The 13,679-nt window shown below is 38.9% G+C and overlaps 1 protein-coding gene across 1 annotated transcript; it reads left to right on the forward strand.

Moving 5' to 3' along the window:
* The first annotated feature begins 5,665 nt into the window (after nt 1-5,665).
* LOC107469768 (uncharacterized) lies at nt 5,666-6,436 on the forward strand. Its single transcript, XM_016089141.1, has one exon. It carries the CDS (start codon nt 5,666-5,668, stop codon nt 6,434-6,436), a length of 771 nt encoding a protein of 256 aa, XP_015944627.1.
* The last annotated feature ends 7,243 nt before the right edge of the window (nt 6,437-13,679 follow it).

Below are 13,679 nucleotides of genomic sequence, written 5' to 3' on the forward strand. Positions count from 1 at the left end.
AAGAGAAGTCCTAAATCCTAGTTTCTAAAAATTCTAATTTCTAATCCTAATCCTAATCCTAAGAGAGAGGAGAGAACCTCTCTCTCTAAAAACTGCATCTAAAATTGTAAAAAGTAAATTATGAGTGCATGATCTGAATGGATGCAATCTCTCTACTTTATAGCCTCTAATCTGAGTTTTCTGGGCCGAAAACTGGGTCGAAAATAGCCCAGAAATCGCTGGAGAAGAAATCTGCCACGCTGGTTTTTCGTCACTGCGACGCGGCCGCATGAAGCACGCGGTCGCATCGCCTCGCGTCAGGGCCACTATGGCATATTATATATCAAATCGAAGCCCCGGATGTTAGCTTTTCAACGCAACTGGAATTGTGTCATTTGGACCTCTGTAGCTCAAGTTATGGTCGTTTTAGTGCGAGAGGGTCAGGCTGACAGCTTTGCAGTTTCTCCAACTTCTTGTATTCCTTCCACTTTTGCATGCTTCCTTTCCATCCTCCAAGCCATTCCTGCCCTATAATCTCTGAAATCACTTAACACACATATCAAGGTATCTAATGGTGATAAGAGAGGATTAAACATAGGGAACTTAAGGTCAAAGAAGCATGTTTTCAATCAGAGCACATAATTAGGAAGGCAAATGTAAAACCATGCAAATAGTATGAATAAGTGGGTAAAGAGTTGATAAGAACCACTCAATTGAGCACAAGATAAACCATGAAATAGTAGTTTATCAACCTCCCCACACTTAAACATTAGCATGTCCTCATGCTAAGCTCAAAAGAAGCTATAAAGGAATGAAGAGGAATGATAGAATGTATAAGATGCAACCTATGAATGCAACTAAATGCAAAATGTTTCTACCTACTTGGTTAAAAATAAATAAGTTCTTCAAGATAAATATGAACTGGATTTCACTAATTCAAATCACAAAATACAATACAAATAACTTGCAAGAAGAAGATAGCTCATGAAAGCAGGGAACATAGAATTGAGCACTGAACCCTTACTGGTAGTGTATATCATTCTAACTCTCAAGTGTCTAGGGTCAATTCTCTCAATTTTCTACAAATCTTGCTTTCTATAGCTTGCTCTTCATCTAACAATCAACAAAAATTTAATGCACCAATACACAAATCAAGAGGTCTTTTAAGGGTTGTAATGGGGTTAGGGTCAAGATAGGATTGTATTTGGCCAAGTGGACTAAAATTTGAATCCTTAATTAACATAAACTATTCCACCTAACTTAGGACAATCCATGTAATCATAATATAAAATCTGACTTCCCATTAACTATGTTTTCCACATATTCATGCATTCTAATTTTAAGTACAGTACATATGCATTGCCTTCACTACTTACTTTGGGGCATTTTGTCCCCTTTTTCTTATTTGCTCTTTTTTTGTTTTTTTGTTTATGCATATGATTAATTTATTGAATGCATGAACATGTCCTAAACATTTCTTTCACATTTTCAGAAAATTCTAACATACTCAATTCTCAAACCAGATATTTCCAAACCCACTCTTCCCCACACTTAATTCATAAGCATTCTCACTAGTCTAAGCTAACCAAGGATTCAAATTAAGGACATTATTGTTTTTCGCTTAGAGTTAATGATGTGCTAAAATAAAGAACAAAGGGGTAAAATAGGCTCAAAATTGGTTTGCAATAGATAATGAAAAGGTTAAGGCCATATGGGTATGTACGCTCAATGAAACAAGGCCTCAATCATATAAGTGTATGCATACATTAAACAATGGAAATATAGAATCAAGCAAGACAAAGATTACAATTTTAGAGAGACAAATAATGGAAATATAGAATTAAGCAAGACAAAGATCACAATTTTAGAGAGAAAAATACACACTAAAACAAAATCTTGGTCGATAAAATGCAACCAATTCAAATAGGCTCAAAATCTCACAGGTTTTGTGTGTCCGAACTCTAAACCATGTTCCAAAATAATATTTCTTCAAACAAGTGTAACATTAAATTTTATTCAAATTAGTGAAATTTTCTAAAAGGTTTCTTGAAAAAGAAAATATTACTTTAACCAAGTGGTAAAATATGCAAAAATCAAACAAGTATGCAAATGCAACAACTATTCTACAAAGAAAATTTAAACATTGGTGTTTGAGACAAGAAAGTACTAACCCATGGAGATCGGTATCGACCTCCCCACACTTAAAGATTGCACCGTCCTCGGTGCATGCTGAGATGTGCAGGTGGATGGGTTGTTCCAACTGATGCTTTTCTTCAAGATTTTGCAGATGGAGTTGTTTGTCTCCCCATGTAAACGTCTTTCGGTTTCCCTCCGGGTGGCCATCCTGAAAGAAAAAAAGAAGAAAAATAACCCAGAAATAAAGATAAGAAAATAAATAAAGTATGGGTGGGTAATGCCAAATGATAAGGTTCTCTTTTACATGGAAGCTTCAACATGTACGTGAGAAAATAAGAGAAGTCATGGCATACCAGTGGTATAAAATTTGTAACATAGGGGAGGAGAGTGGGTAATGGAAGTATCAATACAAGTTCATGCCAATGCAAATGGAGTGCAAGTATCATAAAAGATTGGCATTGGCAGATAATTAATATCATCCCACAGTGTAAAACAAGTTACCAAAATAAATTCAAGAAAAGATGCAACAGTAGAATAAGAATTTTTTTTAACACCAATAGAAAAATAAAAAATTCAGAAATGAAAATAAAAACAATATGCACAAAATTAAGATGCGATGAATAAGATATGCAAATAAATTAAGTAAAATAAAATAAAAGATAAGAAGAATGAGAAGGGAAAGAAGTAAAGTAAGAAAGAAAGAAGAAAGAAGAAAAGATAGAAGAAATTAGGATTTGGGGAAGAAAAGATAAGATATTTGGCAAATTAGGATAAGCTGTGTGGCGCAAGCGACGCGGACGCGTGGGGCACGCGGTCGCGCAACTTGCGCTGTAAGTTAATCGACACGGTCGCGTCGGTCACGCGGTCGCGTGACTCAATTTATGCTACTGGCGCGAGGACAGCCTCGCGCTCGCACAACTCTCTGTTCAAAATCTTATTTTGCCAAATTTTTGGGTGACACGATCGCGTGGGTGACGCGATCGCGCGAGTGGGCTTTAGAAGAACATGAGGCGGACACGTGGCGCACGCGGTCGCGTGAGATAGACTGCGCGTCCAGCGCCAGTCCAACGCCACTCCAAGAGAGAGAAACAAAATTCAAAATTTATCAACGTCTGAATCAAAATTCTTTTTTTGAATTCTCAATTTATCTAAACCATGGTTTTGAAAGTTCAAATCGATTTGTCGAACCAAAAACGGTTGACAAAATCGGTTGTAATTGTAAAACCCGGTTAATTTATGACTAATTCACCCATAAATTAAAATATATTTTAGGAAGTGAGAAATGAAGTTTTTATGGTTTAATATGATAGAGAAATTCAAAACGAGAATTTTGGCACCAATTTTAAAGAAATCGGCCCAAGATTGGGCCGAATGGGCTAAACAGGATCAACCGGACCCAAGTTGGGCCCAAGGCCCAGCCAAACCTCATTAGTATTGAGAGTTCAGCACTCTCTCTCCCTCCAAACGCAAACACACATGCTAAATCAGAAAGGGGAAGAAGGAGAAGTTCCCAAACCCTCATTCCAAGTTCAAGTTACCATAACTTTTGATCTAGAGTTTCGATTGACGAGCCGTTTGTGGCCACGCGTCGGGCTCGTTGATTTGTGATTTCTGGTTTGTGTGCGCACACACCCTATTAGAAATACTGCTGAGCGTGTGTACGCACAACCCTGTGCGTACGAACGCGACCCAGTTCTCTTTTAATTCTTTTGTTTTCAATCTCTTCACATTTCCAACAAGCTTGTAACATTCCGAAATATTATTCCATGCTTGTAAACCCCCAATTTCATCCTTTAAATCATAAATTGATATAGGATGCCTATTGAATAAGTGTAAGCTAGGGGAAGGAGGTAACTTATGGAGGAAGAAAGGAGATATTATGATGAGTTATAATTAATGATGAGAATTATTATAGTTGTTAAGAATGGTTAATATTGTTGATGATTTATGATTGTCAATGAGAATGTTATTGATGAATGAGCAATTATGAAGGAAGTGGGATAATAAGGAAAATAAACTTAGATTGATTGTGATATGTCCCTGGGTAAGATGCAGTGGTGTTATCCACTTGCTCCGGTATGATTTGAGAATGAATGAATGAATGAATGGTAATGATAATGGAAGTGTGATTTTGTATGTGTCTCCGGGTAAGACGTAATGGTGTTATCCACTTGCTGCAGATGAGGCTGCGGGTAAGATGCAAGGGCTGTGTTCTATTGCCGCTTGCTCCGGGCCGAAAATGTAACACTGCCTGGGTAAGAGGCAGAGTGAAGTTGTCCCCTGCTCTGGGTACGCGGGTAAGATGCAAAGGTTGTGGCGTTGTCCCACTTGCTCCGTGTTTGGTGTTCTGTCCAATGGTTAGCTACCAGGACATGTCGGGTTGGTTTTGCTACCGACAGATGAGACTCATCAGCCACTAGGACAGGCATGCATCATATGCATTATATGTGATTCGTTTGGAATGCCTAATTGATTGCATCATTACTTGCTAATTGCCTAATTGCCTTATCTGCTTCCTACTTGTGCATTCTTTGCTTGATATACTCGTGTTTGCTTTTCCATTACTGTTGGCAGTTGGGAGGTTTGCATGATTTGGAAAGGGGATATATAGTTAGACCGAAGATCCTTAAGTTAGTCACCTATTTACATTTGTTATGGTTTAGTTATGTTTATACGCTTTGATTATAATTTGGAAGTTCTAGGATTGCCTTCACCTTTCGCAGGACATTACATGTTCGATATTTGGGCACTGTTACCATACTAAGAACCTCTGGTTTTCACCCATGCAGATTTTGTGGTTTTTAGATGCAGGACATGAAGCTCCTCGCTGAGGCATGCTGGAGATTTCCTTTTGGCGGAGATCCTTAGCTTTTGGGATTTTATTTTGATCTTGTATATTTGTGTAGATACCATATTCTCCACTGTTTATATATATTTTGTATTGACTCCTCTTAGAGGATATTTTAGAGAAACAGAATTTGTATATTATCTTTTGGGTTGTCTTTTGGGATTTCCTTACTATATATGTATGTATACTGTATGCTCAGACCGGTTATCTTCGCAAGCCGAGTCCTGAGTCTTGATATATGTATTTTGGCACTCTTTTGTATATCTCTTCGCTTTAGATTAATCTCTAACTGTTCGTTTGCGTTATCGATCGGAGTGTTGCACTTTTGATTCGTCGGTTTTTGATTTACCCCTTTGTCTTCAAAGGTCCTAGTTATAACCATTTTTGCAATACTATATGTACTAAATCTTCTTTTAGAGGTCGTAATACCCCGCAACCTCTGTTTTATGGCTTAAGCATAAGGCTCTGTGTGGTAGGGTGTTACATTATGGTATCAGAGCAGTTCTTTCCTGTAGAGCCTGAGGCACGGACTGACTATGCTTCTGAGCATACTCTGGGTCATGTTTATGTGCTATTTAGGATATCTGCCTGATATACATATCATAGAGTTCATGAGCATGCATTTGGAACTTTGAAGCACTAGACTTGCGATATTGAGACTGATCACCTTGATATCACCTTTTTGGTGTGAACAGGAACCAAATGGCGACTCGTGGACACGATCACGATCGAGGGAGAGATAGGGCTAGTAATACGGAACCTGAGAATAATCCCGCGAACTTTATGACTGCCCTAGATAACATGGCTGCTGCTATACAAGCTACGGCTGCGGCATTGGGAAATCAAGTCGGTAATGGGAATGGCGACGATGGAGAGAAGGGGCCAATGACCTTAGTAACCTTCCTGAAGGTAAATCTACCTATCTTTAGAGACACGACGAACCCCACAGAAGCAGATAACTGGTTTCAGGTGATGGAACGGGCTTTAAAAGCACAACAAGTCCTTGAAAATCAACGTGTTGAATTTGTAACCTATCAGTTAACGGGTGAAGCCCAGCATTGGTGGCAGGGTACTCGGCCCTTGCTGCAGCAAGATGACAATGCAGTACCTTGGAATGCCTTTCAGTTAGAATTCTACAAAAAGTACTTCCCCAATTCGGTCAAGACAGCTAAAGAGCTTGAATTGTTGCAATTGAAGCCGGGTCAAATGTATGTAGCCGAATATACCAACAAGTTTGAGGAATTATGTCATTTTTCCAAGATTTGTCAGGGTGTTCTAGGAGACTCTGAGGAGTGGAAGTGCATCAAATATGAAGGAGGACTCCGGGGTGACATACTGAGTTCAGTAGGCCCGATGGAGGTAAGAGTTTTCTCAGACCTGGTAAACAAGAGTAGGGTTGTGGAAGAATGTCTAAAGAAGGCTGCTATAGAAAGAAATGATAGCCGGGAATTTCACCAAAAGGAACGTAATTAGAACTTCGCACCAAGGGGCCAAGGATTCAAGATAAAAGGAAAACAGTCTGCGGCTTCTTCAGATGATTCAGGTTGTCAGAAATGCGAAAGCTATCATCTGAATAGGCCATGTCGCTTTGGTTCGGGATTATGCTATAAGTGCAATCGTCTCGGGCGTATGTTCTGGAACTATCCACAAGGGAGGACTTAGGGTGCCGGTCGGTCACCACGAGGTGGAGGTAATCGCAAAACCGCTAATGTAATTTCAATTATGATATACAATGTTGTAACATTGAGTTTATTTGCACTTGAGAATAGAAGTGACAAGTTAGGATTTAAGGTAGTTAACTTGGAACCAACGTAAGATTGCTGATGACATGTCACCATGTCATGTTTTTCTATGCTTTTTCATACAAGAAATTGATGATTAGTGCTTAAATATTGCATTTTTTGTGCTTAATTGGAATATTTCTTTGATCTTTTAATTTTATAAATCTTGTAGGAAATAAGAAGAAAAAGAAGCAAAGAAGCACAAAATAAGCTAAAAAGGAGAAAAAAAGAGCTTTGGGACACACTTTGAAGTTGGAGCACATTTTGGAACCTTAGGCCACGCTTTTAAAAGCGTGGCCCATGACCAAATCAAAGAAGGAAGCAACTAGCATGCACAATGCTCCGCTCTTGCCAAGAGCAGAGCATTATCGTGATGCAAACAAAGTGAGGTTGGAGCAAATTTTCGCTAAGTTAAAATCTGGGCGCTCACAGCATGACCATGCCTCTTTCAAAGGGCTATAACTTGAGCTACAGATGTCCAATTGATGTGCTTCCAGTTGCGTTGGAAAGCTGACATTTAGCGCTTTCCAACGATATATAGCAATTCATATTTGGCATATAATTGAGGTATGAGTGAAAGGCATCTTTAAGGACCAAAAATAAGCAAAAAAATCAGCCAATGCTTCCACCAAGGTTCGAAGCTGGAGCCTCACTCCAAAGCATCATGCTCTGCTCTTGGAGAGAGCATTGTCGTGCTCTCTTCATGAAAATTCAAGGAAAATCTCTCCCCAAATGCTTTCACCAAGGCTTAAACCTGGAACCTCACCCAAGCAAAAGCAATGCTCCGCTCCCCACAAGAGCAGAGCGCTACTTCCCTTATTCCTTGGTGCATGAGGCACAACTTGACACGGCCCAGGGAAGCATGTCATGCACAATTTGGCATGGTCAAGGAGCTTTGCGCGCACAAGACACACCACAAGCAGCAATGCTCCGCTCCCCACAAGAGCATATCACTCTACTGGGAGCAAACACTCATGGGCCAAAATTCAACCAAAATTCCATTTAAATTCAATTCCTCACGAAATTAAATCAAGGCCAAGCAAACCCATTTCTCCTCAAATCCAAAGCAATCAAAGCCCACATCATCACTCAAAGGCACATAGATCAATCAAATTAGGATTTTCATTTTAATTATAATTTGTTTTAATTTCATTTTCATTTTCACTTTGAAAAGCCTATATAATGGCATCATTCTCATTTTCATAGGAAGGCTAGCTCCACTAGGGAGCATTAGGAGTAGTAGAGAGCTCTCTCTTTAGTTTTCTTTTCTGAGTTTGAATCTTGGGTGGAGAATTGAAGGAATTCTGTTTCATTCTCCCTCTGAGATTTCTTTTTACTTGCTGCATAATTCAGTGAATTAAGGATTGAATTTGAGTTTTCATTTGCTGCTTCCATTTTTCTTTCTTCTTCAATCTATTTGCTGTTAGATCAAGGAAGGAATTGAGATCTAGACTTGTTTTCTAGTCTCTTGACCCCTGAGATCTTTACTCTTTTGGTGAGAGTCTGCAATTTAAGTTTGGTTCACCTGCTGTTTGCTTCTTGAAGCAATTTTGCTTTGCTGTTTGGATCTACTACATTTTATTCCATCTGCTACTTCTCTGATTGAGTGCATCCTGAATTTTCTTGTTTAACTTTGAATCCCAGCTCCCAATTTACTTTCCTGCACTTTAGTTCCTCTGCACTTTACATTTGAGCTATTGTGATATGAATTTAATTTTCCTGCACTTTAATTTCCATGTCACTTGTTCTCAAGATCTCTTTGATTACTTGCTTCATTGCTTTCTTTAATTTCCAGCACCCAGCCCCCTCTACTTCTCATGCAATTTACTTTTCTTGCAATTTAAGTTTCAACTATTTTACTTTCTTGCACTTTAAGTTTTTGCAATTTTACTTTCTGCACTTTAATTTTCCTTGCTATTTACTTTCTGTTGGCTACATTTCACATATTTCACTTCAACGTTAGCTTGACTAAACTGATCACCCACTAAAGTTGCTTGATCCATCAATCCCTGTGAGATCGACCTCACTCTTGTGAGTTATTACTACTTGATGCGACCCAGTACACTTGCCGGTTAGATCTATGTGTTTGGAAATTTGTTTTCCGCAAAAACACCATCAATTGCTATGTGAGGTAGTGACATCAAATGACAGATTCTTGAAGACGAACCGATCAGAGTGACACAGCGGAAGAGGGTTAGATTGTATATAAGGGATCGAAAGTGTTGAGAACTATGTGGAGTTATTGATCGGAACCCCGTGATAGTAAACTGCGAAGGTGAGGGATAGAACGGATTCAACCTTTAGTTGATGATCGTTTGAAAGGCGAATGAAGATGACCAAATCGCTAGTGTGAGAGAGTTTCCGAGACAATCTTGGAAGTGTACCAGAACCCCACCTCGAAGAGGAGGCGAGTTTGCGATAGACTTAGTGCCGGAAGCCATATCAGTTTTGATTGTACCGTAACGGGGGACACCATTATAATCGGTAGAACCTAGGATCGAGTTGAAAAGAGTATAAGAAGAGAAAACTGTCCGACTAAGTGTTTTCCTGGGAGGAGCGCTGGTCATGCCAGTGAAGAAAAAAGAGAACAGTAGAAGGCTTTATGCGAAGGAGAGTGTGTGCCAACGGAGTCTACGTGGGATGATCTAATCTTCTTTTGAAACCTACATTGAAACTTTATCTGGACTCCTTCTTAAATGACTTGAGCATCTTCCTACTTTTACCCCTTTTCGCACACGAATCTTGTGTCTTCGAAAATGAGCATGAGCCTGTCTTGGTATAGCCACGTAATCCTTGAATCCTGGAAACTCGCGGTGAGTAGAGTCGTTCTCATTTGCAAATTGTATACTTCAATATCAGCTGAGACTCTTTTTGATCATATACACTCTATTCCTTCTACCAAAGGTTCTTGATTTGAGCTCTTATCTAAAGATGCACCTTGATTCCTCTTCTTATGCATTTCATTATTTTGGTATAGCGCTGTTTGACCACATGCAATATTTTCTTTTGATTTCTTGTAAATACCCTTCGCGTTGCTCGTTCGTCAATCTGAACCTAACACCCTTTTGGAAATTAACTCATCCTGAACATTTCATCACGTACAACTCCTAGATGAACCCACTAAAATGATAATTCCCTATAGTAAGACTTTCGAGCATGAAAAATACACCTGGGGCACTATGAAGAATTTTGGAGGCTTAATTCTTGACAACCATATTACCTACGGTTAAGTTATCACTTTAAGATGTACCTTTTGTTGGACCCCTAGATACGGCGAAGGCTTTTAGACCTTGAAAGGAGACTAAGATCAGTGCCAGTATTGATGATTCCAAGACTTAGGTAAACTACGTGAAATGATTGCGATGCCTTGCAAAAAGGGGGATTTAGTATGCATGCAAACACAACTTCGAGAAGCGGTGACGGACACCTGAGGGGGAATCTCTGAGTACTGCTTGTATGACCAAGGAGGATAAGGAGCTATCAGGGATATTGAAGTCTATTAAACAAGAAAACCAAGGAGAGATGGAGGAAGACCAGAGAGGAATTTGGAGGAATGAAGGGACGAAATTGAAGGTATAGGAAGAGGTTAGTGTGCCTAATATCAAAAGTTGACACATGAACTGTTGTCTGAAATTTACGCGAGTAAATTTTTTATTCACCCTGTAATTATCGAAACGTGTCATGAGTCCAAGAAGACATTTTTGGGTGGCTTGATGAAATGACATGGCGGCACATGCAATTATGTGGTTGACATGTTAGGAAATAGAAAGTAACCAACAGAAACCATTCGAAAGGCTGCAACCATTGAAGGTTCTACACTTAAGGTGAGAAAGGATAGCCATTGATTTTGGAATAGATTGCCGAGGTCTAGGACATGAGGTGAGTCTGTTAGATGATTGTGGAACAAATGACCAAGTTCATTCCGTCCATCGGAGCGAACTAATTTTTGGAGATATTAATGAGACTATACGCCAAGAAAAAGGTGGGATTTCACGGTGTGCTAGATGTTTTTGTATTCACGTGGAACCGGAAGTATCAAATACCTTATCTCCTGAGTATTGATAGTAGAGACAATGAAAAAAGCCGACAAAAGAGTCATGCGGACCTAAGGAGAGAATTTCTCAAGTTTGAGGAAGGGAGATTGACGTATCAAGTATGAGGACAGCTTCGAGAAACTCTGAGTGAGAGGAGCCTTATTAGTAAGGATTGCTTGGAATTGAACTAGAGACAAGAATGCACCTGGGAATTTAAATTAGAAATGGGGACAGACTACCCTCACCTATCTTCAGGTAACTGAGCTCGAATTTTGTAGGCAAAATTCCCATTTAGGTGGGTAGAATGTAAAATCCGGTTAATTTATGACTAATTAATCCATAAATTAAAATATATTCTAGGAAGTGAGAAATGAAGTTTTTATGGTTTAATGTGATAGAGAAATTCAAAACGAGAATTTTGGCACCAATTTTAAAGAAATCTGCCCAAGATTGGGCCGAATGGGCCAAACTGGGCCAACCGGACCCAAGTTGGGCCCAAGTCCCAGCCAAACCTCATTAATATTGAGAGTTCAGCACTCTCTCTCCCTCCAAACACAAACACACACGCTGAATTAGAATGGGGAAGAAGGAGAAGTTCCCAAACCCTCATTCCAAGTTCAAGTTGCCATAACTTTTGATCTAGAGTTTCGATTGACGAGCCATTTGCAGCCACGCGTCAGGCTCGTCGAGCTCTTCGATTATATTCAAATAAAACTATAAGTAAATCGCATTTTCCTAGCTCCATTTCTGCTGGTATATTGATTTCGGGTTTAAGTTTTGAGGAACTCAATTCCTTGATGATTTTCATGTTTTAGGGGTTCACTAGACTTGATTCCTTGTGGGTATTGCTCAAGGATCAGTGGGTAAAGGTAAGAAAACTCCAAACCCTTGTGGTTGTCCAATTTCATGTGCCCTAGTGTTAAAATTGTTCAATTGTATGAACTAGTTGAGTTTATATTGAATTGAGAGTTGAAATTATCAAATTGGAGCTTGATTGAAGTCTTGGAAAGGCTTGGAGTGGACTTTTGGTGCTGGAAGATCCATTTGAAAGGTGTTGGAGCCTTGAAGGCTTGAGGAAAGTGAAATTGAAAGTGTTTCAGGTTGAGTGGGGAATCGACCAAGGTATGGTTTCGATTTACTGTATCTAAAATATAATGTGGTGTGAAAACTTAGGCTAGTGACCCATAGGATAGGAATTGAATTTGTGAGGATGGTTGATTGGTTGTTAAAATTGTTGTATGATTATGTGATTATTGGTTTGAGATGAATATTTGAGTAGTGGTTTGTAATTGTGAATGATAATAATTGTTGGTACAATATGTGAAAGTTATATGTAATGTGGGTTAATGTGCTTGATGGATGATAATGGTGAGACTCTGGTGGTGGACATGAGTTGTATGGGTTGAGATGGATTGCATTATAATGTATGTGATTATTGATTTTGGAGTTTTGATGAGATATGGTATGCAAGATATGTATGCCTTGGTGTATGTTTGATAGTTAGTGAAATGAAGTGTTTTGTATGTTGTTGAAATATGAATGTTGAATGTGTGTTGAAATTGAATTATTGAGTTGTGCATTGGATTGAGAAGTTGAAATATGCTTGATGTGAATAGTTGAGTTTTGATTGGTATAAAAGGGTGATTTGTGGCACAAAAGGTATGTTATGAAGTATACTAGAACTTGGGGTGGCTTAGATTTGGTTTTGGTTGGTTTTGAATGAGTTTGGTAAGTGAATGTTTTAAAATTAGGAGTTTATGAGCTTTGGTAAAATTGGAATTTTGATGAACTTCAACGGATCATATCTTGAGCTATTATTTTTGGAATTTAATGATTTTTATATCAATTGAAAGGTAAATTCATAAGCTTTAAAATGGTTTAAATTTGGTTGAAATCTGAATTTTGTGGAAGGAGATATGATCGTTGAAAGTTTGGGCCTAAAATCTGAATTCTGCGGATTCTGCAGAATTTGGGATTTCTGGTATGTGTGCGCACGCACACTATTAGAAATACTACTGAGCGTGCGTACGCACAACCCTGTGCGTACGAACGTGACCCAGTTCTCTTTTAAAGCTTTTGTTTTCAATCTCTTCACATTCCCAACAAGCTTGTAACCTTCCAAAATATTATTCGATGCTTGTAAACCCCCAATTTCATCCTTTAAATCTTAAATTGATATAGGATGCCTATTAAATAAGTGTAAGCTAGGGGAAGGAGGTAACTTATGGAGGAAGAAATGAGATATTATGATGAGTTATAATTAATGATGAGAATTATTATAGTTGTTAAGAATGGTTAATATTGTTGATGATTTATGATTGTCAATGAGAATGTTATTGATGAATGAGCAATTATGAAGGAAGTGGGATGATAAAGAAAATAGACTTAGATTGATTGTGATATGTCCCCGGGTAAAATGCAGTGGTGTTATCCACTTGCTCCGGTATGATTTGAGAATGAATGAATGAATGATAATGATAATGGAAGTGTGATTTTGTATGTGTCTCCGGGTAAGATGTAGTGGTGTTATCCACTTGCTCCGGATGAGGCTGCGGGTAAGATGCAAGGGCTGTGTTCTATTGCCGCTTGCTCTGGGCCAAAATTGTAACACTGCTTGGGTTAGAGGCAGGGTGAAGTTGTCCCCTGCTCCGGGTACACGGGTAAGATGCAAAGGTTGTGGCATTGTCCCACTTGCTCCGTGTTTGGTGTTTTGTCCAATGGTTAGCTACCAGGACATGTCGGGTTGGCTTTGCAACTGACAGATGAGACTCATTAGCCACTAGGACAGGCATGCATCATATGCATTATATGTGATTTGTTTGGAATGCCTAATTGATTGCATCATTACTTGCTAATTGCCTAATTGCTTTATTTGCTTACTACTTGTGCATTCTTTGCTTG

Source organism: Arachis duranensis, chromosome 10 (genome assembly GCF_000817695.3).
Source record: "Arachis duranensis cultivar V14167 chromosome 10, aradu.V14167.gnm2.J7QH, whole genome shotgun sequence".
Taxonomy (NCBI): Eukaryota; Viridiplantae; Streptophyta; class Magnoliopsida; order Fabales; family Fabaceae; genus Arachis; species Arachis duranensis.

What these genes read in the sequence shown, in the direction of transcription:
- LOC107469768 (XM_016089141.1), top strand. Translation starts at nt 5,666, where the DNA reads ATGGCGACTCGTGGACACGATCACGATCGAGGGAGAGATAGGGCTAGT.